The sequence below is a fragment of the Anarhichas minor genome, unplaced genomic scaffold (genome assembly GCF_050575085.1).
Source record: "Anarhichas minor isolate MPS153535 unplaced genomic scaffold, ASM5057508v1 ptg000136l, whole genome shotgun sequence".
Taxonomy (NCBI): domain Eukaryota; kingdom Metazoa; phylum Chordata; class Actinopteri; order Perciformes; family Anarhichadidae; genus Anarhichas; species Anarhichas minor.
The window spans coordinates 13,271,231-13,296,182 of record NW_027466582.1 but is presented as its reverse complement, the minus strand read 5'-3'; the positions used below and the strand labels follow the sequence as shown (position 1 = coordinate 13,296,182).

Here is a 24,952-nt window from a genome sequence, read left to right as displayed (position 1 = left end):
TTTTTTAATTAAGCTGAGCCCACATTGCCATTGGTGCGTGTGTGTGTGTGTGTGTGTGTGTGTGTGTGTGTGTGTACACACAGGAGCGATACTTCTCATCCAAGTCAAAAATATGGACAAAGCAGCTGGTTTGTTTATAGGACAATAAATCTTATATTGTTTTTTTTATTGTTTTATTGTTAATCCAGTACTTTTTTATGGATGAATACTTTATTGCCAGCATCGACTGATTGTGGGAAAACTGCTGTGAAAAACAGATCTGGGATACAGGATACTATTGCAAAAAATATATGAATCTTGTTTTTATAGTACTTTATAGTCATCCTGAAAAAAAGATTAAAAAAAGAAATTTAAAAAAAGAATAATTCAGCAGCTCAAACATAATTATTAGAATAAAAGAGATAAGACAAAAACTTCCAATTCAAAAAGGCCAAAAGTTCAGGCAAATATGATTTTATCATAATTAGACAATTCCCTCGATCCTCTTTGCAATTTCGTCTTAACTAAAATATAATTTCCTTAATGTTTTATATTTCTCCCAATATTCATTTCCAGTCTTGAATGCATCAGCATGATTTCTATACACATAATTTAGATTATTTAGATATCTGTAACATTTCCATCATGTATATACACACACACACACACACACACACACACACACACACACACACACTGTAGATCATTCTGAAATAGAGAGGATTTAAATATTTAATATTATTAGAAAGCAGAAACATAACTAGAATTTCAATCAAATAAAAAAGCAACTGGAAAAGAGTGGAATTATTGATTGATTGGTTTGTTTTAAAAACAATGCTGAAATGTACAAATGTAGTATATCATTTGTGAAAAACTATTATACCTACAACAACAACAACAACAACAACAACAACAACAATAATATAATAAAGCATTTTAGCAGAGTCTGGTGAAGGGATTTTTACTGCATGTGATGTTTTAAGAGCTCAACTCAAAGACAAGCAGAATATATAGCTGCTAAAAACAATTTAATTGCAAAGAGGCTTAACTCTCACTGGTTATCAATGCAGGAGGGTGTGTGTGTGTGTGCGTATGTGTGTGTGTGTGTGTGTGTGTGTGTGTGTTCCTTTAGCTAATCACAACTGACAGCACACACTGTGGCAAGCAGTGCAGGAGGTGTCAGGCATTGTGTAAACTCACTTGTACATGTTTATACAGTTGTTTATGGAGTTATTTAATGCATAGATTTATTTTTCACACACAAGAAACACTTTGAGGACATTGCATTGACTTACATTGATTCTTTACAGGCTTGCCCTAACCTTAACGATAACCAACTCGTGCTTAACACCAGAACTTAGGCGGACCCTGACCTCACCGCAATGACAACACGCTGTGGTTTAGTGAATGCAACTGCAGTGAAAAAACACAACACAGCAACATCAGCGCACTAAAACAAGAGTTCCCTCCACATTATCACCTAAAACACCACCGTTTCTCTGCCAATTCCTGAGCTGTGATCAAAGAAAGCAAGGCTGGTTATTGTTTTTCTGCACCAGAGTTTGGTGTGAAGATCCAGAGACAAACACGATCCATGCCACTAATACTGATATTTAATCTTCACTATGAAATAGAGTAAATACCAGCAGCAACCTGCGGTTACGCCGATTGAAGCCAATGCGAAAGTGTCTTAAAACTTGGATTCTCTGTACTGGCTAGCAGTACTGGCCAGTATGTTCATTTAGTAAATGATGGTCCAATTTAGAGTCAAATAGACCACAAACCAACTGGTGACGTCTTGATGACTACCTCCATTTCTTATATGCAGTCCGTAGTAAATACATAAAAAAATGGAAAGCAGGAAAACCATCTTTCAGTTACAAAAGGTTTTGCCACAGTATTTGCAGCAATAAGGCTGTGAATTATTTTTTATAAACAGCATTCTGAGTTCTAAAATCTATCTTAAAATATGATGTGATCTCTAATTATATTGGATTTAAAAGAGGAAAATAAGCATCAGAATTTTCTCAAAGCACTCTTTGTCTCTCACAAGCCACAACGGCTGGAAACCACTGTAATCTTTGATAACGTGTTGTGTTTATAAACGTATCGTTTGTAATTCATGTAAAATCTTAACCTAAAAAGTAACCAGTATTTAGTCAAATAAATGTAGCTTTCCCTCTGAAAGTAGAAGTATAAAGTAACATAAATTGGAAACACTCAAGTACTCAAATTTGTACTTGCCAGTACTTGAGTAAACAGTAGCAGGTTTCCCAGGAGCTGCAATACAAAAACTGCAACTAGACCAAGAACAACTCAAATTGTAGTGTTTGTGTCCCTGGAAGTACAGAAGAGAAAATGGATACACCTGCTGTAATGTATGTGGGTTCGGGATTTATAGTAAAAAGATGTCTGCTTCCTGGACCATTTGTCTCAGCTCAACAGAGACAAATATGCACGGTGACACGCAGCAAATGAAAAGTCCTACAACAACACCACTTGTTTCTCCCTGATAAAAACCTCTCTCTCTTTTTCTTTCTAAAGAGCGGCATGTGTGAGGATGTGATAGATTCACACTGCAATCCATCCTGCCACGCACGGTTTCCACTATTTTACCGCCTCTCTAATTCCGTCCTCTCCGTCTCTCTCTCTCTCTCTCTCTCTCGGCGATGGAGGGGTGGCAAACATCCTGGAAGTTGCTTCGACTCAACTGATCGTCAGCTCTCGTCCAACAAATGGATAGAGAGAAAGAGATGGGGGGAAACAAACAAAGACGCAACGACAACAGAGAAATCTGATTGCGGTATAGGCAGAGAGGCGGAAATGAGACGGCGATGGAGGAGGAGGAAAAAGCAGTGATTGAGTTGAATTGCGTTTCCTGGCTCGTTTTCCGGGTACACAAGGAGAGCAAGTGATGTAGGTGTAGAGTGAGAAGGCTTCATACGGCTGCAGAAAATGACATGCTTTCTGCAGACAGACAGCCCCGCATCGCATGTTGTTGTTTTCCCAGACAGAGTGATTGTTCCTCCGTTGTGTGTTGTTACGTCAAACAGGTAACGTGAAGCATGGGCCCTTATTATTTTCAGAGAGAGAAGTGATTCCAAATTTGAGCTTTTATTCTGAAATGGATAGATCAAGCAAAGTTACAGAAAAAGGGCAATTTAAGGGGAGCATCCAGGAGGCTTGTTGTTTTTAAGGCTAGGTTCTAAACGTGCTCGGAAAAATAGAAAGTTTTAACATCTACAGCTCTGTGAGCAACTAGTTCTGCAAATGCAACCCTGTGTCCTAGAAATGTATATTGTACAAATCTGTGTTTCTCTTTTAGCTCTGTTTTTGTTCACCAGAAACTGTGTCCGTCTGCTGCCTGGTGCCGAGCGGCTAGTGTGCAGCGAAAGCAGGCGCCTGCTGCGATGGAAAACAACGCTATGAGAGCAGTGAGATTGGCCAGTCTGCATTCAAGGGGTGGGGCTTAGTAAAGGGTTAATTCAATTCACTCACAGATTTTGCTGCTACAGACTTACTTGGTCTAACAGTGGTGGCTGACGAAGACCATATTATAGGATTCAGAACAAGCAAGTACGTCCACCTCGAGTCGGGGTTGGTTGTTTCTGGATTTTCCCAGTTGTGACCCAAAAATTGGCGAAAAAGAAGCTAAAAAGAGATTCTCTTATCTCCGAGGGTTCTGCTATATAAAAAAAGAAAAAGTTAATTGAATCAATCTAACAAATGTTTATGATCCCGGTTTGTGATCTTCACAGTGACTGCTCACCCTTTGATACATTAACTTCTTTTCCCCGTTAAAACAGACAGTGGGTCAGCTGAAATAAAGCCAAGGTCTTCTCGCACTAAATGCCAATCTATGCTTGGCTTTCACAGCAACCATTAACCATTAACCTCTATTCAGCTCCTGATTGGCTGCCGTGGTCAAGTCAAACCTGATCAATAGAGCTTCCTTTTACCCTCCAGCCAGCCTTGGCAGAAGACGTCCGATGTATTGATGGGTTCAGCTGCTGGCTGAGAAACCTGCAGGCGCTAAAAGGCCCCAAAGAAACTCTTAAAGATCCTGTAAAAAAAAAAAACACAACTATTTCCATCTGTATATATAGTATGCTATGACTGTTATCGAAAAATCCTGATGACTTTCACTTGAATTACCTATTATTACAGGTCACTATTACAAACACTGATCTATCAGCCAGAAGAAAGGAATGAACTTTATTACTGAGCTTTTAAGGCAACATGTACATATATTTGAACATCTGCAATTCCACGACAACTGGACAAACTATCTGATGATGGAGATCATGTGTCATGATCAACAATTTCACAAAAGCTACTTCATGGACCTTGTGGTGAGACTGTTTTATTGGAGACTGTATTTTATGGTTAAATTAATAAATTACACCTCGTTTTGATGCAAATATAAGATATCATGGAGAGTCAAGTCAGTTTATCCACATAGCCCAACATACGACACCCTTGATTCAAATAAAACTACACACACAAAAAAGCTTTAACTGGAAAACAGGGGAGAAATCAATAAATATACCGTGTATATAGGGGATAATGCAGTATTTTGTGTATTCACTTTCCCTGACAAGACAACCGAAAATACACCTTAAACCACGTGTCAAGTTCTGGTTCGTCCTGTTTTTTTCTTTCTTTAATTAGGTTGTAAAATCGGTCACACATCAAAGTTTCTTAAGAGTCCTGAGTTTGTCTCTCTCTCTCTCTCTCTCTCTCTCTCTCTCTCTCTCTCTCTCTCTCTCTGTCTCTCTCCTAAACTGGCAGGCTCTCTTATTATTCCTCACGGTGCTCTTCATCATGACTTGCATCAAAGATGCACTGAGACAGCAGGAAAACCTTTTCCACGGTTTCGTTTGGCTCGGCGGACACGGGGAGGAAAAGGGAGAAGCAGAGTGGGGCCAGATAAGGGAATGAAGGACGATGAGGATGAGAATAGGAGAGATGAAGGTGAAGAGAGGAGGATGTGGAGTGAGGGAGATAAGTGCCAACAAGGAAAAAAGGACATTGACTTTTGATATGCTTTAATAGAACATCTCACAACAAGGCCAGGAAGAAATCACACACACACACAGAGTGCGGGACACCCACATGACCACAGCTGACATTTTAATTAATACTCTCAGACCCTTTTCTCCTGTCATACATATTGAATTCTGCAGCTGCCAAACATTCACAGATGTGACAGCAGCTGCGTTTCCATCTGAGGGTCTTTATGCATTCTGGGATGCATTAAACTAGAAGGAGCACATTATAACTAATTCATTCACCATCTTTACTTTGCTCGTTACGAAACAATTAGTGATGGAGACACTTTTGTGAGAGGACGACAGAGTGGAAGATATAAATAAACGTGCGCTAGCTGCTCACATCAGTGGTGGAAGAAGCATTTGGGTCTTAAAGCTATACTACTACGAGGAACTTTCATTTTGTGTTGATTTTTGGCGGTACCTGTGGACAAAATTGGTAGAGTTTTTTTTAGAGCACCAGAGTCTCCTTTGAAAACATTCATTTTACTGCAGCACAGGTCTGGAGAGTCTGCCCGTCCTGGTTCTGGTTCTCCCGTGCCCCCCTTCCCTCCAGCTGAGGGAGTTTCTGGTGAAGCTGCATGATTTTGCCAGAATCTGACCCGGCGTCACCGATGACGAGTACGAGTAGCTGCATAGAAATAGCCAATCTTCTCTCTAATGGTCTTGTTTACTTATGTAGGTCATAAAGAGGTAGCAGTATTACATTGAGATCGTTTCAAAGCCAGTTAAACGTTCCTCACAGCAACTTTAAGTAAAAAATAGCAATATTGCAATGTAGAAATACTCAACTAGAAGTTAAATCACTGCATTCAAAACCTTACTTCAAAATCTTTGGACATAAAATGATCAAAAGTTGCCGTCCTGAGGGAATAATGTACCTCTAAAGCGTCAACTTTTCATGAGCTCAGGAGAAGAGCCCAGTTTTCAGCTTTGTGAATATGCTATTTCCATCTCATCCAAGAGGATTTATTTATCTTAAGAAATGGGGGGATTTTCTCAACACATAAAGAACACATCATCTGTTTTCCTCTGACAGGAAAGGTTTGAAAAACTGCAATCTGAAAAGTAACTGAAGTTGTCAGACAAATGAAGCTCTAGCGTAAGTTCAGACAGAAAGACTATACTCTCGCATGCCTACGCCCATAGTTTAATTCCCATACATCTGCCAATCACTCCTCAATCCTGTATGCACACTCATTATTTCCTTGCTGTTATGGTTCCGGGCTGTCAATCACTATATCAGCTGGTCTCTCTATCCAATAGCACAATTACATCATTAGCCTATCACGCTGTCTCTCTTAAATACGACTGTCTCTCTACCTCCAGTACGTTCATGCTGCTGTTACGCAACCCTCCACCTCCCCACCTCCGCAGATTCATCAGCTTCATCAACTCATCATTCCATCAACCTCATCAGCCACGATCACCATCCGGTGTCTGGACTCCAGGGGGGGGGGATTTATATTGTTGCCGCTCAGGGCAATCACAACTCAATCACAAATCTCGTCGAGTTCAAGCGCCAAAGAACTTCTGTGTGACTCATTAACGCAGCATCTGTCATAATACGTGTTGACTACTAAGCATGCACTTGTCTCTCCTGATTGAAATGTAGTGCAGAAAGAGTACAAGATTTGTCTCTGTAGTAGAAGCAGAAGTATAAAGTAGCAGGAAGTGGAAATACTGAAATGTGTACTTATGAATTGCACTTTAGTATATAGTTACATTCCATCACTGGCTAACATACTTGCCATAACATTATTTGCTGATAAAATGTCAAATGTGTTATTTTTTTAGCTTTTGTGGCGTTCATCAGCCTAAAGTGGTCATTAATAAAAACAATATGAAGCCTGCTTGCCTTAACAATTTTCTTTAGCATTCTCAATAGTCAGTCCTGTGATCAAGGTGTTAGCTGAATGAACAATAACAGTTTCCACACAGCCATCCCTCTCATGCTCTGTTTTTCTGACATGAAAAGATCTGGAAACCAACTTTACTTGCTTCAATCGATAAAATTATACCCAATTCACATTCTACCTTTGTGAAATGTTGAGACTGCATTCAGAACTTTATTGCAAACATAGCATTATTGAATAGTTTTTTTTGCAGAAAAAGTGCATCCTGTGGCATTAAAATGCCATCCGTTACTGCCACGGGGCCTGCAAAGTATAAAGCTGAAGTGTAGACGAGAAAAGAAGAAGCTAAAATAGCTGCAAGGTCCCGTTGAGATAAAAAGAAAAGAGGAGGTCGATGAGCAGAGAGGAGAAGAAGAAGGAGATGTTTATGGATTTACTGTATACAGTCAGCGGGACACCTCATCACATTTGACCATGAAAGCCATCATGAAAGACGTGACAGCGATCTGAATCAAGCGTTTCATCAGCCCCTCATCCTCCTGGTATCCAACACTCTTTGGAGAGACACTTCTGTACAGCGAGGCTCTAATTGGTGGAGCCGGGCCGGGCTGTTATCTATGGACAGTAAAACAGCCCGAGTTCAATCCGGCGCCGCTCAGTGGGAGGTGAGATCTCTATCTATCCCCTTCATTCACAGCTTAATTCAATTGGAGGGCAATTATCGACCGCCCGAGGCTTGAAGATCCTCGTCGGTTTCTGTTCCCATCAGGGAGGCTGGCTGTGTTGGACCCCCCCCCCTCCCCCCGAAGCCCCGACTGAACCGGGTGATGTCTGTATCGATGTGCTGTGTGTGTAAAACACCAGAGCAGCCGGCAGCAAACAGACAAGAGAGCTTTCTCAGTCACAACCTCAAGATTAAAGTATTGTGAAGCTGCCTTGTTCACAGACAGATGAGGTTAGACGGATTTATTAGCGCGTGACTCTCGGGGGCCGTCAAAATGACGCATTCCTTCAGGTTGATAGCGGATTGTTTCCCACACAACGACCAGTGATTTCTTTTAAAAGGCCGTGAGTGCGTGGTATGGAGTACAGAGGGGAAACAACAATACGCTCGTTACAGAACAATCGCACCCGGCAAGAATGAAGTGCAGCAGAAATAACTGAAGTAGAGCATTCTTCAAAAAGGCGCCTAATTTAAATCCCAGATAGTCGTCATTAGCGAGTTTTGTCCCCTTGTGAATTCTGCTGTTGTTGACCATTCAGTTACAAGTAGCCTGCTTTTCATTTCGGTTTTTCGTACAATAGGTGAATCCAACATCGCACAAATTGTTAACTTAAAACTTAACTTAACTTTAACTTAAACTTAAAACTTAACTTAACTTCAATAAAAGCCTTTTTTTTTGTCATATTTGCGCATTTGTGGCTATATCAGCAAATGCTAAATAAAAGCATTGCTAAATTAAAAAAACTGGTTCCTCTGCCTATAGGGCTCCTAATGGTTTTTAGACACTGTAATCTTAACACACAAAGTTCAATCTAGGAGTTTAAACTCCTAGTTTGTTGTGTGACCTAACCACTAACTCTTCACCAAAATTTGGCTTTTGTATTTTTTCTTTTTTTCACATCTATTTTGGCACAATCACTCCCATGAATCTGTGTTCTAATGGGAATTGGAGGGTTTCATTGGTGCGCAACTTTATTTGAATGACATGAACAATGTTAATTGTTGTACTGACTGTATTGTATTTAAATCTGTGCTTCTCAATGACTAACGTGACCAAAAGTCTGCATATCTCGGTGCAAAGAAGTAATTTTGTGCGGAGCACTAGGTCTGGAAAGTTTTAGATAACCTTAAACTAAACCCAACAATCAAACCTGTGGCTTTCCGGCGTTGGGAGACAATTCAACATCAATCATCGTTGCTGGGAACCATTTCCTAAAATCAAACAACATAACACTTTTGCGGCAGTGCTGGAAGTTCCGTCTGGTTTGTCTCTCTGTTGCTTCCGATGGCTTAGTTAGTTCACAAACTGAACAAATTACAACTTTATGACTGACACCAAATCAATTAATGCTTTTTCTCATAGTTCAGCAGCTCCAGAAGTCGTTTTTATAAAAAGTGATTAAGATCGCAACCTTCAAAGTTCCTTGATTTCAGTGAAAAAAAGAAAGAAGATAGAAATGAAAGAGCTAAACTCAAAGCCACTGCTGCTTTATTGTTTTTGCTATTGGATATCAGACGAATGTCAGGCTGAGACAGAGAATGGACTAATGCAGCATTCATTTAGTGAAGGAGCCTCTTGAGCACTTTCTGTTCATTAACGTCCTCCATTGATCATCACCCTTTGTGTTTAATGCAGCAGAGTGTTCACTGTTGGATCTTCTTTTTTCAAGCACTTTTCACATGAATAACGTCGCCCATGCTGAAACCAAAGCCATTTGCCGTTTCTTCATTGTAAAAGCTGCTACTGTGCGCTGATAAACCCACCAGTGTTCCCAGCCACATTCATTAATACAAACACAGAGTACAGTTGTATGCACATCCTAACAGCCTGTTGATATACAGATGGTTTGATGTCGAAATAAAAGCTGTCCTCCAGTGCTGTTATTGTTGCTGCTGCTTTAATGTCAAGCTCACATTAATAGCAACAACCTTCTGAACACGACACGCCGAAATAGAGAACAGAATGTCCTAACATGCGCTGATTGAGGAGAAAGTTTAAAGCAAGACGTTGTTCGAAGAACACACAGGATCACATACTGAATTCCCCATTTGTTGTTGTGATATTTCTTTCTCAAAGGGTTACATATTGCAGAATTTGGTCTGCGTTGCGGAGATGTGTGCTCTCAGCATGTGAGCTGCCACTGATAAAGTCTCGGCTCCAGCCCGTGGAGCGAGTAGGAATAAAGAGATGCGCCAGTGATTAGAAGAAGAAACCAGAAACCATTTTTATTGTCATATACACGAAATGTGCCTTCTGCATTTGACCCATCCCTGTATATAGGGAGCAGTGGGCTGCCAATGATAGGCGCCCGGGGAGCCGGGGGTTCAGTGTCTTGCTCAGGGACACTACGACACGTGACACGTCCCAGTCGAGGATCGAACCTGCGGTTACCAGACGACCCTCTTAACCCAGTGAGCCACGGTCGTCCCCACTGTCCGTGCACAAACACAAGCTTTTTGAAGGCATTTTTACATTCACATCGCATGAACAGCAGAGGCAATGCGGCCCTTCCTATACATAGCCTCATATTTTAAAATGTTTTTTTACGAAATTAAAACTTTAATAAAGTCCTGATACTTCAAACTTAGTCGTTTATCATTTGCAGCCAGTGACTGCAGGGTGTTATATCAGAGTTGAGCGCAACTAACGTCAGAAGGAATTACCACACTAATGAAATATAAAATGATAGTGAATATAATATCAACCTAAAGGGAATAAGAGTCGAGGTGTTAAATTGACGGAAAGACGAGACGTGTGTGGATAGGTCTGATTCTAGTCAGCAGGTGCCAATGAACGATCAAACACATTGAACGCCGACTTCGCTGCGATCAATCAGAGCAGCATGTCACAAAGATGGTTCAAAAATGTAAACATTCTGTCAAAAATGAAGGCTTCATTTGATCGAAATGTGTGGGATTGTTATGGTTGTTATTTTTTGATCCTACTTGCGTGTCAAGACTTCCTCGTGTGCCTTTCTGACTAGTTACCTGATCAAACATAGATCTTTCACCCAGGTGACTGGTGTTGGTGTCCCGGATGAAGCTCACAGTAGCATTCTCATTTTAACCCACAACGTGATCTTTTACCAAACCTAACCACGTAGATTTGTTGCCTAAACATAAGTGAAAATACAGTTTTGTAACATTAACGCTCCACATATCTAGAAATGTTGACATGAAATGTAATTTGCGTTCAGAAACGTCGGTATTCAACGTATCACACTACCAGAAGCGTCCAACACTAACGTTTGGTTCTGGCTTCTGGGATGCAAGTCAACATTTGCCCTAAAGAAAAACCTTGTTCTCTGGTCTGTATGTTTGGGATATAAGTGCATTGGCCTAAAATGGGCTTTGAGCATTTTACAGATAAACCTCACAATCATTGTTTCACTTCGTACAACGCGCAAGAATGTCCTAATATTTTGCAGCCCAAGCTGTATGCAGATTCTTTCTCCCTGCGACATTCCAGTCGCTGTTCGGCAGTATTTAGCAGGATCCCGGCTCCACAGTGGTTCTCCTTTGGTTCTCCACAATATCTAAAGCTAAAATATGCAACAGATGACTCCTGGGCTAACGTATCCAGGAATAAGTAGCAAAAGTTGAGAATGCTGTTCCCATTTCACTCTGCATGGTTTCCCTCCTTTCGGCTTTCAACTCTCGCTAAAATTTTCAAAAGGTGAACTCCTCTTCTCGGCTCAGATCACTTTCTTTCACTCAACCGCCACCGCTTCTCCTGCTACACTTTCTCTATTTCACACACACACACACACACACACACACTACCCACACAACCGCACATACAGTACACACACCTGCATTTTCTGTCTCGGGAGCACAGGTACGATAAAGCTCAACTCCCAAGACAACGGTGAAATATGTGCCTGAAAGCATCCAACCGGTTTCATTCAAACAGAGGAGACGTTTCGTGCAAAGCGGCTCGTCCCCAACACTTTCGAGCAGGCGAGTTCCCAGCCAATAAACCACATTTGTAATGATCGACAGCATTAGTGCCCTGCACACAAGCACAACCAGCTCTTGTGAGGAGCTGTAATGATGTGTAACAATCCCACTGCTTTTTTTCAATGACCAACAGCAAATAAGAGCCAATAATGAGACAACGGCCACAGTGCTAATGTCTGCTAAAAAGCCGGCTGTCTGCTCTCCTTGCAGGACGACAAACCAGCAACAACCAACTCTGCAGGGCGGTATTGAGACACTAATAACGGATAGATCCTCAAAGCACTGACGCTCTTTTCAAATGGAAATAAAAGCACGCCCAGAAGCAACAGAGCAAGGTAAAGAGATAAAAAAAAACGTATGACTTACTTGGAGTATTCTTCATTATCTCGGTCGCACCGAGAGTCCTTGTGTTTCTCCCAGTCCTTGCCATGTTTACATGTGGTCAGCAGAATAATATCTTCCCCGTTGTGGATGTGATACAGAGCATTCCTCGTCTCCGAACCGATGCCAGTTAGGTATCGTTTCCCTTTGAAAACCAGCAGGTACTTCCTGGAGGGCGGTGCATCGTTGAGCGTTAGATAACCTATGCCCCCTCCTTTCAGCGGGTGATCCTTGGAGAAGAGGGGGATGGAGATATCAAAGTTGGGTCGGAAGTTGACCACATCCGCGCTGGCCTTGGCCAGCATGGCCTGGCCCACCTCAAAGCCCAGATCCTCGGTGTAGTCCGGCCAGGTGCCCGAGTAGAGGTTGAATATGAGGTGGTTCCTTCCATCGTTCCACGTCGGCAGGCTCTGGATGCGGAGCCTGACGTTCTGGACGTACTGAGCCGAGAGCTGGTCCCTGTCCAACGTGTCCACGGCCAGAACGAACAGACAGGCCCGCGTCGGGTCCTTGGTGTGGAAGCGAGACTCCTCGATGGACGTCAGGATCTTCTGGTAGGTCTCGGAGATCTCATCCCCTCTCTGCGGTGGGTAGATGTAAACCCTGAAGCCGGACTGGCAGCGAGCGAAGTCGAAGCAGGTCTCCATGCGGCAGCGCTTGTTCTTGTAGATGTTGTCGCGTATCGCACGTCGCTCACGGGGCGAGGTGTGCTGGTGATGGAGCTGAGGGCTGTCCTCCTGTACACAAGAACACACACAGTTCGGACAACCCAAAACAAAGCACAATTATATCGATACTTTAGATCTGTGAAGTTTTTTAAGACATTACTTTATGCCGCCAGTAGAGGAAAGCAATCTAACTTTGGGTTTCACTGCTTTGTTCCATGACTGAGCTACAGCGACTCTGATATCCAGTCCACACAAGAAGATGAAGGGTGACGGTCTTTGATTCCCCTAAAGCAGTTGTTCTCAAACATCCTGGCTTGTGATCCTTTAAGGCACAAGCAAAGGCCATATGTCTCCGTCTGTGTTCAGACAGGCAAAAGCACTGCGTGAGAAAATATAGATACACAGGATTTATTTCCTCCGACCCACCTTCCTGGATCGTACAGTGCCGTTTGCCTTCTTTCGTTTTGACGCCTGTTGAGAACTGAGCAGTTCAGCCAAATAGTGACATTCTCTTCTCAGATTGTATCATTTGAATCATTTTTTTAGGCCTGAGGAGGTTACTCTATCAAGTATTTCACAATTAAAGAAGCAAAGACTTTTTCTTCTTTCTCAATCTGTTTGATCACATGATTAATCATCTTGTGATCCCGGTGGCCCTAAAGCTTTAAAACCAAACTCATCATTCATCTTCCAACCAATTTTAAAGCCATGCATTTTTAAGAATGTATTCACTATGAGTTACTGAAATGTGTCCACTGAGAAAGCGGCCTACTGCTGCATAGTGAGTACTTTTACCTCTGATACGTAAAATGGTACCTTAGTGAATTTGAACAAAGGGCTTTTGCGTGTAATTGAGTGTTCTTATATTGTGGGATCCGAATACTTTTTCCTTTAAAAGCGGTTCAGTCTACCTCTTGCTCTCCCCCCTCCAGGTACGGCTCTAGCAGCTGGGTTGACTCTGGCCAGTGCCTGGGCGATCTGGACGGGCTTCTCTGGGGCTGGGGCTGGCTCTGGTGGTAGTACTGGTATTCCTGCTGGTGGTACTGGTGGTATTGGGGATACTGGGGAAACTGCTGATATTGGTACGGCTGCTGCTGGAACTCCCCGATTTGCAGACCCCACAGGTAGACGAGGAAGAGAAGACCGGCCCCCACAGACACGAGCAGGTACCGCTTCTTGGCCTGCATGTGTGCTGTGTGGGGGGGGGGGGAGGAAGAGGAGGAGGTTGTAGGATAGAGATAGGTAGAGAAAAGGAGAAAGACTAAGGGGAGGATGAAGGATTGAAGAAGAGAAGGACGAGGAACTAGGAAATGATGAGGAGAGAAGGTGAAGGGAGGTAGACACAGGTCAGCTCGACCCACAGGGCAGCCTCTATCCACAGCTCGGCATTTTGGGATTTGGAGTCACTGAAAGAAAAAAATATACACAAAAAATATACACATCAATGAAGTTAACAAGAAAGTCTCGTACAAATCTTTTTAAAACAAAGTAAAACTTTATTATTGGCACATTTATAAAGTGAAAGCTACTATTAGAAAACAGTGCAAAGGCTCTGTATGACTAGAATAATAAAGTTCCTCAAATACCATTATGTCTGTCAGATTTGATCAGCTGTGGTCAATATATGGACTTTATTGACATTTTGTTGTTGTTAGATAAAAGCATTGAACTACCCCACATGCATTTGTTTATGATAAACTTCTGGTTTCACATTCAATAGAAGAAAAAAATAAAAAGAATGGAAAACACAAAAATGGTTTTTGCATGAAATATAAAATTCTAAATTGATGCATGTCACTTTAAGCGGTTTGCTGACCCCATAATGTGTTATTATTCATATCAAATTCAAATATGTTGTGAATGATTACTGGTAGTGAGGCATATTTGTACTGATTTATTGGGTAAACAAGAAACTTTTCTATAAAACAACATTTTGACGACACGTGCCATTGGCAATTTTGCTATTATAACATGTGTTTGCCTTTAAGCAAATATATTCATCTAATTCAATATGACCAAACTCATTTGGTCGCACTTGTTTTTCTGTGAAGCTGTTATAAACATTTCACAGTGCACGGTCAACTTGTGCGAATAAGATTGTGAATGTATTCCAACGTTTTCATCCGTATCATAACTATAATATGAGGCAATTAAAGAGTCGGAGATTTATTTAAAAAAGATTAGATTATGTTCGATAAGCAAATGCAGCGCTAAAGTATACCGGCTTTCTGAATGGAGTTTGGAGCGTCGTTCGGGATACATGCGAAAACAACACGTGGGCTGTTTGTGTCGTTAAGTAAACCATTGCATTTGCAGACGCTGTAGGATTTTCCAAATTGTAACGATATCTTTCTTTCTTTCTTTATCTGTGGCATGGAATGCATAATTGGAGAGCAATCACCAAACTCCACTCACTGTGACCTACCTGTTTACAGGGAACACCTGTGGTCCCGGGAAGGGATTGGTACATTCGCCGCTCTCCCCTCCAGCCTGAGCAGAACTCCACAGTTCGGATCCACATTCTCCAGCTACACCCCCAAAACACCAGATCACAAATCCATCCACAAATCATAAATCTTAGAGCCTATGCAAAGCACGTGTAAAGGGAGAGGGGCAGTCACTGAGCTCTGTGTCCGTGGGGAAGCCCGAAAAGGTGCGCTGATCACATCCTCCGCCGCGTCTCAGTCCCAAACTTTCCTCGAGACAAGACCACGGAGTGATTTTTTTCACGCGGGCGAGACCCGGACCGGGTGAGCACGCATCTATCTGTCAGAACGGCGGCAGGTATCCACGTTGTGAGAGTAGACGCGCGATCGTCTGCAGGAACAGCAGTGATAACGTCTACAGCATCCATCCAGAGTGTGTCAAACCAGGCGCGTGCATCCCCGATCAACGACTGGCATCCCCCTTAAAAAAAATAAAAATAAAAATCCCGGAGAGAGAAGATCCAAACTTCGAAATTTAAATCCACACTCCCACTCGTGCGCTCGGTGACAAATATGCAGAAATCATCATCCCAGATAAGTTAAACACGGGATCCGAAGAAGAGACGCGCTTCAATATTTGAAACGAGTTCACGGTCTGAATGGCATGCAGCGGGTTTTCTCAATAAGGCTAAAGTAATGGATCAAATGAACACCACAAGTGCACGCTGGGCTTCTTCTGAGTTATTCCAGTCTGACTACTCGCCTCCATCAGACCCCCTTCCTCAGGTTTCCATCCTCACATCCTCAGTGGGATCTGGGCTGCGCCACCGAGCAGCAGCCAGGCAACATCAGCAGCAGCAGCGTTGATAAGCCAGACAGCAGCAAGCTGGCAGGCTGGAGGGGGGAGGGGGGGGGGGGGGGGTATCGGAGCATGCATGGGGCGTCAGTTGGCTCCGATGATGAGGCACGCGGGAGCTCGCCATGATTCAGCATCTCTCAGTCTCTGTCAAAAGCTCTGTTTGTATCAGTTTGATGATTGATGAGTTAAGTCAAACAGGGTTGTTTTGGACGCTGAGAAGTCCCAGAGGAGCATCCAGGATCTTTGAACTGACTAAGGCATCCCTGTTTGCAATGTATTAACCAAACCCCATTCAGAAATCCTCAAATTTAGGATTCGTATGAGCATTATCTGCATGGTTTAACAAGATTAGGGATTTTAGGATGCATCACTTGTGCAGCTTGCATTTGCCCAAATAAGAGCAGAAACGTTTACAATGTGCGTCTATTTTCGTCCCACCAGTTAGCAAAGTTGAGGTTTTATTGTCATGAAGTGCTGCTTGGTGCTGAATGGATGCAAATTCACTGTCAAGGCATGAACAGTTATTCTATCAGCCAAGTTATGTTGCTTAGAATTAAAACGATTTTTGATCGATTTTTTTCTTCACAGTTTACATGACGGACTGAGGCCACACTTTGCTGGAAAGTTGAACATGTAATGTGTCTCATTTGCAGCACTTGATAACACTTTGTCGGCTCCCCTTAAGGTGATGATGGTTTGGTTATAAATCTGGCTTGTCGGGGTTTAGTGAACTGGCTCTTTTGCGAACCTAAACCACTTTTAATTAAGTCCCAGCTCATTAAATCTCTTAATGATTCAAATATGTGGCCCAATGAATCAACTTTGACCACTTATCTTTCCATCTCTCTTGCCCTTCAGTTGTGCTGCTGTTATTTTTTCAGAAGCCACTAAAAGGATGAAATTAATTTGCTCATGATTTAAAATAGCTGACATTGTCTTATAAATTCGAGCGGGTGTTTACAGATGTTGTGGAGACACACATAGGGACATCATGTAGCAAACAGCGCCATCTTGTGGTTCATGTTGCAATCTACACAAGAAGTTACAGTTCACACACTGGTGGACACAAACTATATATATATTCTCAGCCAATGCAGAGGCTCTTTATGCCTTTTTAATTCTAGACCATCCTCCTAATATACTGGCAGACAGGAAGAGGTGACAATTAGCATATGCACACTAATCCTCTGAGCCTGATGCTTTATAGCTTAATGATGACAGATACATTTATGTACAAGTAGTGGTGGAAAGCATGGGCGGAGGTTGGAAACATTTAGGAATCAGTGCAAACCTAAAGGGGTTTGGGGGACATTTATTTTCCCATTTAAGGCAGTTATATGCACTATTTATTTTGAAACCTTTTGATAATAGAATGCCTAAAAATCTGTTAAACATTTGGGAAAAATATGCCATGATGTTGAGGTTGACCTTTTTTGAACATGTTACCTAAAAGGAGGCAACAAATGCCGAATGTGACTATTTTTAGGTTAAATTACATACATAACAGGGTTTGGGATTTGGCGTGAACAGCATTACAGATCTTGAAATCTGTTGTTATGCTATGCTGGAGTGGAGTTCACATCTGCTGTATTTGAAACCATGCCATAACAATCTGGTCTGCTCTAATTGCAGATCAAGGATCCCCACAAATTCAGAGTAAATGTGGTCTTCAATACTCTGAATTGAATATTAGGCCAACAGAAGAACATTTACTGAAATATATTATATTTCTTTAAAGAATAGGTAGTAGCAGCATAGAGACACATGACAATGTTAGGGTGGAGATGGTTTTAAAGTGTTAAAAGATTCAGGACTTTTGAGGAAATAACATTCAGGGCTGGAGCCCGAAAGTAAAACTTTGATGTACATGTACTATGCTTGAGTATTTCCATTTTCTGCTAGTTATCCTTCTACTACACATCTCAGAGGCAAATATTTAAATTTTTACTCAACTATATTCATTTGATTTTGACGCTGGAGGGATTATATCTCCCAGCTGGCCTGGGAACGCCTCGGGATCCCCCAGTGTGAGCTGGAACATGTTGCGGGGGAGAGGGAGGTCTGGGTCAGCCTGCTCGGCCCGCTGCCACCGCGACCCGACCCCGGATGAGCGGAGGAAAATGGATGGATGGATATTCATTTGATGATTTACGTTTCTTTGCAGATTCAGAGTCCTAATATAAAATATGATCAAGAATACTATAAGCCACCCAGCAGCATATAGAGCAGCTAGAACCTAGCTGGAGGCTAGCTCCACCTTTACCAGCTGCAAGATAAAAGTAATGTGAACATACTGCTACTTTTACTTCAGTGAAATATAACTGAGTGCTCAAGTCATGGCAGAACAGTTTTGGTCTCTACTAAATGTGCCCCAGAAATAAGACATTTGTATAAGACTGCTTTGAATCTTATAAAACGGTATGTATTAAGACTACATTTAGATAATTACTGTACATTTTCAAGAATAAAAGTATCATACGCTCAGATTCAGGGTTACAGGTTTTGCGATATATGAGCTCAACTGTGAAACGTAAATCCAGGCCAAAGTTCAGAAATGTGTATGCGATCATATTTTGCTCTGGTTTGATCCCAGTGGAATGGATTTTTGGGCTGTATAGATAATGTTTACTTGACTTGACATATTTCCAGTCTCAGCCCATCGTGTTCTCATTTGTGCCTTTCATCTGGAGGCCTACTCTGGTTACTGGCTTTGGATGAGACTGTGATCTGGCTTTAAAAGTGTTTATGTTATTACTTTCAGAGCGTGTCTTATTGATTTTGCTGGATTGTTATTCCTTTTCATTTAACATCCTGTACACCTATAAAACATTTTGCTCGTGCAGTTTTATGTGTTACTGTTGTTCTGGTGCCAAAACTTGACCGCTTGCAGGAGGTGGGAGCCGTATAAATCCTGGATTTGAAATGGCCGAGGAATGGGAAACCAATGAACGTCTCAAAAAACAACCCTTTAGGGATGATCTCTCATTTATAATCTCTGGCTGCACAACAGCAGAATAAATCCATGGGCGTGACTTAGAATAGCAATACACAGCTCTACATTTGTGGAAACACTTACCTGTCTCTCTCTCTGCACACCAGTATTGTTTTCATTTACCTGTACTGTGATAACTCTGGAGGATCGGCTGCTGTTGATGGCTTCATGGTCGATTAGGGTAAAATAAATCTGAAAAGGTCGCGGAGCAGCAGAGACAGGGAAAGAGAGGTAAACTTTGATCTGTTTCTGGTCTCAGTCCATCGCTTTAGCTCCTCCACCTCAATCATCAATCACCGATCTGGAAGCTTATGGGATCGTTCAAGTGACTGTAAGTAAAGTCTCTCGTCTCTCCTTTTACCGGTTTATGGGACGAGACGGTGATCCAGCTTTAACATGATTTTGTATTCAGATTATGTTCTATATTTGATTTTACTGGATTGCGCTCTCTTCTGCTAAGATGCACATCAGTGTTTCTTCTTTGGTAAATTGACTGTACATCTTGTATAAGATTATTCATTAACTGTCCTGTCCTGCCTTTTTCTTCATCTATTTTTGTGAAAGCGTGACTGGGCCAGTAGTGGAATGTAACTAAGTACATTTACTCAAATACTGTTGTAAGTAAAGGATCTTTGTACATCTTTCATCACTGATTTTGGCAGCTGATACGTCTGTTTAATGAGGATGTATTCAGGGGCGTTGGTTTGGTTGCAGAGGGTTTTGCTAATGTCCCAATCATACATACTGAGAAAAGACATTTTGTGTTGATTTTGGCTGTCTTTACCGCAGCAGGGTCTGACAATCAGTCCTGGTTCTGGTTCTCCCGTGCCTCCCTTCCCTCCAGCGGGCCCAGCAACACAGACTGGGCCTCCAGCAGTGTGGTGTCGGCTCCTAGCAGGGGCAGGGACGTTCTGATCATGGCCGGAGGAGGAGACGCTGCTTTTAATTAAAATGTCCTCATTGTAGTTTTTACTTCATCTTTGCCACAAAGGGCTCCCTACTTCAGTGTTTTATCTTTGACTGACGTTCAATTGTAGCGTCTTTGTAAAACATTATCAACAGTAATAATTGAAGTTTGTCAATACACAGAAAATGTATAGAAAATGTGATATTCAATTAATCATTTAAAGTAATTAATGAAGTCAAAATTAAAGGTTCCAACTTCTCTTATGCGAGGCTTTCCAGATGTTCTCAATCTTGATAATATTATAAACTGAATGAAGTTGAATAGACGCTGAAAAAAATGTATTCTGTTTTTCATTTCCCACTCCGACAGCATGGCAGCTATAATAAAAAGCACATTAACAATATTTCAAGGAAATCAATTGCAATTTAAGGAGCTCATCTGGGCTCCTTTCTTCTAAGTTTATATGTATTTACTGTAATTGACTTTAAGGACATACTTCTTTCTTTTTTTAAGTCATACGGACACGACTGGAATTTAATGTTAGACAAACAATTAAATACAGGACTTACATGGGACATATTATGAAAAACTCTCAGTGCTTGTGCACATACATTTGAGTATCTACCAACCCACAAACTGTGAAATAAGACAACCAGTCAGTTATATTTTGGCTGCCTGGATCAGAAAACATTCAACAAGCCATTCAGATACACACACACACACACACACACACACACACACACACACACACACACACACACACACACACACACACACACACACACACACATACACACACATCTGAGTTTCTACACCCATGGCTTGAGAACCTTTGCAAAGGTGCGCCATATTTTTCTCGCAAACCAATCAGAGTAGACTGGGCTTTTTTCAGGAGGGGACGCTTAAAGAGAGAGGCGCTAAGACGGAGCGTTTCAGACAGACATTAATGCATGTTAGCAGACACCCACATACAAGTATGAACCGAAAAATGAGCATGATATGTCCCCTTAAAGATGAATTTTTATGCAATCCATTTTTCATGCAACCAGCCACTGATTCCCACGTGAACTGTGATGACTACACAAAAACTTTTAGTTTTTGAAGATGATCAGCGACCCGAGAAGCGATTTCTGTGTGGAAGAAAACATTATTTGACTCCGTCTAAATCTTTGTTCAGTATGCCGTGTGGAGGAGTCATCTAAATGCTATAATGTTGACTGAGTCACATCATCGGCCAGGAGCAGATGTAAACCTCCCAACACAACACACACACACACACACACACACACACGAAGCCAGCTGGGCCACTAGCTGCCATAATCTAGTCCTGTACTGTTCAGATGCTCCAGCTCAGGGTTTGAGGCTGCGGTGCAATTTTCAAACAATCCACATTATTCGACCATCTGGTGCCGAACAAAACACATAAAAGTGAGGCTGTAATTATTTTACATATGAGAGTCATAACAAACCAACAGCACAGCTAAAAGCCTCCTCCGTCTACAAAAGTACATGAAGCGACACGTGGCGGGTCAGCAGCAAGCAACGTTTTCATGGTGGAGCCAAATAAATTATTTTCAAATGAAAAAAAACAACTGATGTGGTTAACATCACAGAGCAGCATACATCATTTGATTGCACATCATTCATGTATCAAACTAGAAATGATGTTCTTTATTAGACAGTATCAAACAAAGTTATACCCTAAATGATCACCATACACCTAAATTATGCTGTAACAGAAACCCGATTCAATACAGTATTAGACCCAAGATATACTACAGCCGACTTAGACTCTATACCAAATTAAAGTGTAATTAGAAACCAAAGTAATACACCATTAGACACCCTTTTACAAGATCATATAAGCTAATATTAATTAGGAAAAGGCCTTTTGGGAAACTTTCTGTCAGTCATTTCAATGGATTTTTATGTTTTTTTGAATATTTTGCTGAGGACAACTGACCCAAAGTTGGTGGACCTTGCTACATCTTTAGGACACTTTTCATATGGAGGAGGCCTAGACCGTATCTATAATTCACAGAAACTAAACATTCCCTATGAGCAAGCACTGGGGCGACAGTGGAAAGAAAAAAACTCCCCTTTAACGGGTAAAAACCACAAGCTCTGGGTGGGCAGCTATCAGCCTCAAAAGTCCCACCGGACGTCCCATTTCAGAACCTGCACCTAAAGCGCTGCCTCTGTAGATCCTCTGGGGAGCTATCTTCTGTCAGGAGCATGCTATGGAGGTGGAACCAAGTCGAACTTAAAGAGCATTTTTCAATTCCATGGCGATACATCATTAAAAAAGTATTTTTAAAGGGCTTAGCCAATGTGGCGACCCTCTCCGCCCTGTCTGCCTGTTACTTGGCTGGTGTGGTTGCTTTCCATGCAAGTATTGGAGGTGGGCGTGGCAGAGGGTCATCCGTAAAGTGGCAACACCTGGTCTCATCAGCAACACTGGCAACACTCATAGGCCCTCTTAAAACCCCTCTTGGAGCTCAGTTGCTGGTTCTCTCTCCTCTCCTGAGACACACATTTGGCCCTGGCATTTTTTCGGCCAAACCTGCACACACAAAAAAAGTTTGCACACTACTTCATACCATATTTGTTCCTTTATTCACCTGACTGATGAAGATCCCAGTAAAATTGAAACGTGTGTGGCATGGAGTAGTGTGCAGGTGTTACTTTTTCCTTATTGATGCTGTTCTGATAGCCTTGCAACTATGTGATATGCGTATAATTAATCTCCTTCAACTCTTAAAAGTTACGCTTGGCAGTCCATTCTCCTGACCAGATCATATAGTCTTCATCAGCAGATTAGGTTTGTTTAAGTATTTGAAGCTATTAGGTTTCGGGCAGGTATTTCCTAAATACTTCAGGGGGAAGAAACTATAGTGCTACAGAGACAGCGAGCAGGCATGTGTCATCCTCTCTGCTGAGCCCAGTTACATTCGCTGCTGTGTATGTGCACGGTACGTGCACACTGTTCACAATTTATTGCGTTAATGGCCATTACTTTTCCAAACTCAAGTAGACATGGATGCAGACAGAGAAACAGCATAATTATATCTTGTCAAATAGTGTCAATAGCGAAACCACAATTCATGCAACACTGATGTAACAAAGGACGACAGAATAGAGAGTCATATAAAGTACTGTAAGTTCTGCTCGCAAATATGAAAAACAAACAATGAAGCATTTCATTCTGTTCAACACCTTTTTTTTGGGGGACATTTCTGGTTTAGAAGGAATTGGCTCCAGTTGAAAGTGTTGACCTACAATGAGGTCTGTGGAATATCAATAACAATCAGGACGCTGTTTTATTAAGAACATGTTGCTTATGAATATAATAAAATGTCGATCACCACATATTAAATAATGTGTTGAGCTTTGATCTTTCTCTAGCGCTGACACAGCACTGTGGAGAAAGGTCTAGTTTTGCGAGACTAACGTGAATGTGAACTCCTCACCAATCTTAATTTGACTCATTTCAGTTTTCGGTGACAAAGAAAAAAGGCTGAATTCCTGATAATCAAACTGAAAATATTACGAGAAGAACCAGTGACATCTAACCAGCTGTTCATCAACTAATTGCTCTGCAATAGTCCAGAACTTTTAACTGTTTATTCTAAAAGTAATTCAGACAAACTTGCAAACATGTGAGCCAACATGAGACGGAAAGTGTCAGGTATAGTTACTGATCATTATCGGTGTAATTTGGACATAGTGACGTTTGTACAGACATTCATTTACGATGCATACACGCATGCATATACACAGTCTGTCCTGCTGTTTTATCCTGGTTCTGTTTTATCAACTACTTTGTCTTGTTTGCCGTTTTACTATAGAGTGAGAAGCCCAACCAGCGATGGGGGCTGCCAAGTAGCTTCTGCTAGACGCCCTATATATGCAGGGACTCTCTTTTTTTTTGGACTGTAGTAAGAGTGAAGTGAAGGTAGTGGAAAAACACCAACCTCGTGTTTCCTAATAATACAACCTTCAGCTTTGAGCTGTTCTAAAAGGTCTTGACTGATGATGTCTTTGTGGCCTAGCATTGCATCAGTCAGTTTCAGAGTCACAGAAAGCTGTGAGGTGAATGCGTCACTCTGCAGCGCCTCAATGCATCTGCAGGGCAAACTGATTTTTCGTGTCACCACCACTGGCAGTGTGTGTAATCGATTAAAAGGGAGAGCCTCAAGGACTTAGAATACAGAGAAGCAGGAATCCTGTCCTTCCTCTCTTCCTGTCTTCTTGTCCTCTTTGACCTCTTCTTCTTCTTCTTCTTCTTCTTCTTCTTAGTCCAGGAGTATTGACCTTTTGTCCAAACTGTGAAATGTCAGAGGATGCTTGTAATATCACAACAGCTCATCGGGGCGAGGTTGGGCCGCTGGTATGGAGGCCGCATCACTTCCTGTTCCCTTGTCTCGAAGTCAATGTTTTTTTTTAAATTGTTTTTTAGATGCCTGAAACATAGTCTGTGGTTAACACGAGCTTCAGAGATTTTATTGTTTTGTTCTACAATATAAAATACATCAGTAAATACTCCTTTCGTGAATTTTGACGCTTTTGAGTGTCTTTAAGAAGGCAGTTTCTTACAAATGGCTAAATGAGACTACAAACCGGCATCTCGCCGAACTTGTTTGCCCTTAGCTTCGTGGTGATGACCTGAAGTCACGTGACCGCGTGTAGTTGGTTTATAGTCCAACATTAGCTTTTTACTTCTGGCAATGGCACATAAATCAAAAAATCGAATTGTTTGCCACAGAGTTGATTTTCTACAATAGTCCAAAATCCAATGGAAAATCCCATTGGCTTTTTGTAGGGGGAACCAGAGGGATGCTCACTTCTGGGTTGCTCTACAAAAATACGTAATGGCGCACTCTATTTAGAGCCGAAAAGGTGTGTAAAAATGGTCAAATAAAAGGGTTTGGGAACTGCTGTGCTCCTTCACGTAATTAAAGTAGGAAAAATGACTTTGTGTAAAAGTCTTGCATCCAAAATGTTACTTATTTCAAAGTACTTACAATGCAAAATGGCTCACTTCAAAGTGTTATAGAATTGTATATTATTGTGTTTTTATCACTAACGAATACATAGCCTTTTTAATGTTCTAGTTCCTCAATATGGAACCAATTATGTGTAATAAATG

At 41.6% G+C, this 24,952-nt stretch overlaps 1 protein-coding gene across 1 annotated transcript in view; it reads right to left on the bottom strand.

Annotated features, from left to right (window-relative positions):
- The window catches only part of LOC142942102 (exostosin-1), a 341,430-nt gene extending 325,551 nt beyond the window's left edge, over nucleotides 1–15,879 (bottom strand). The window contains exons 1-3 of the mRNA XM_076084296.1: nucleotides 15,045–15,879; nucleotides 13,531–14,025; nucleotides 11,937–12,688 (exon numbers count right to left, since the gene is read on the bottom strand). Coding sequence (XP_075940411.1) covers nucleotides 11,937–12,688; nucleotides 13,531–13,806 — 1,028 coding nt within the window. The 5' untranslated portion in view covers nucleotides 13,807–14,025; nucleotides 15,045–15,879. The remainder of the gene's footprint in view (nucleotides 1–11,936; nucleotides 12,689–13,530; nucleotides 14,026–15,044) is intronic.
- Between the last annotated feature and the right edge of the window lie 9,073 nt (nucleotides 15,880–24,952).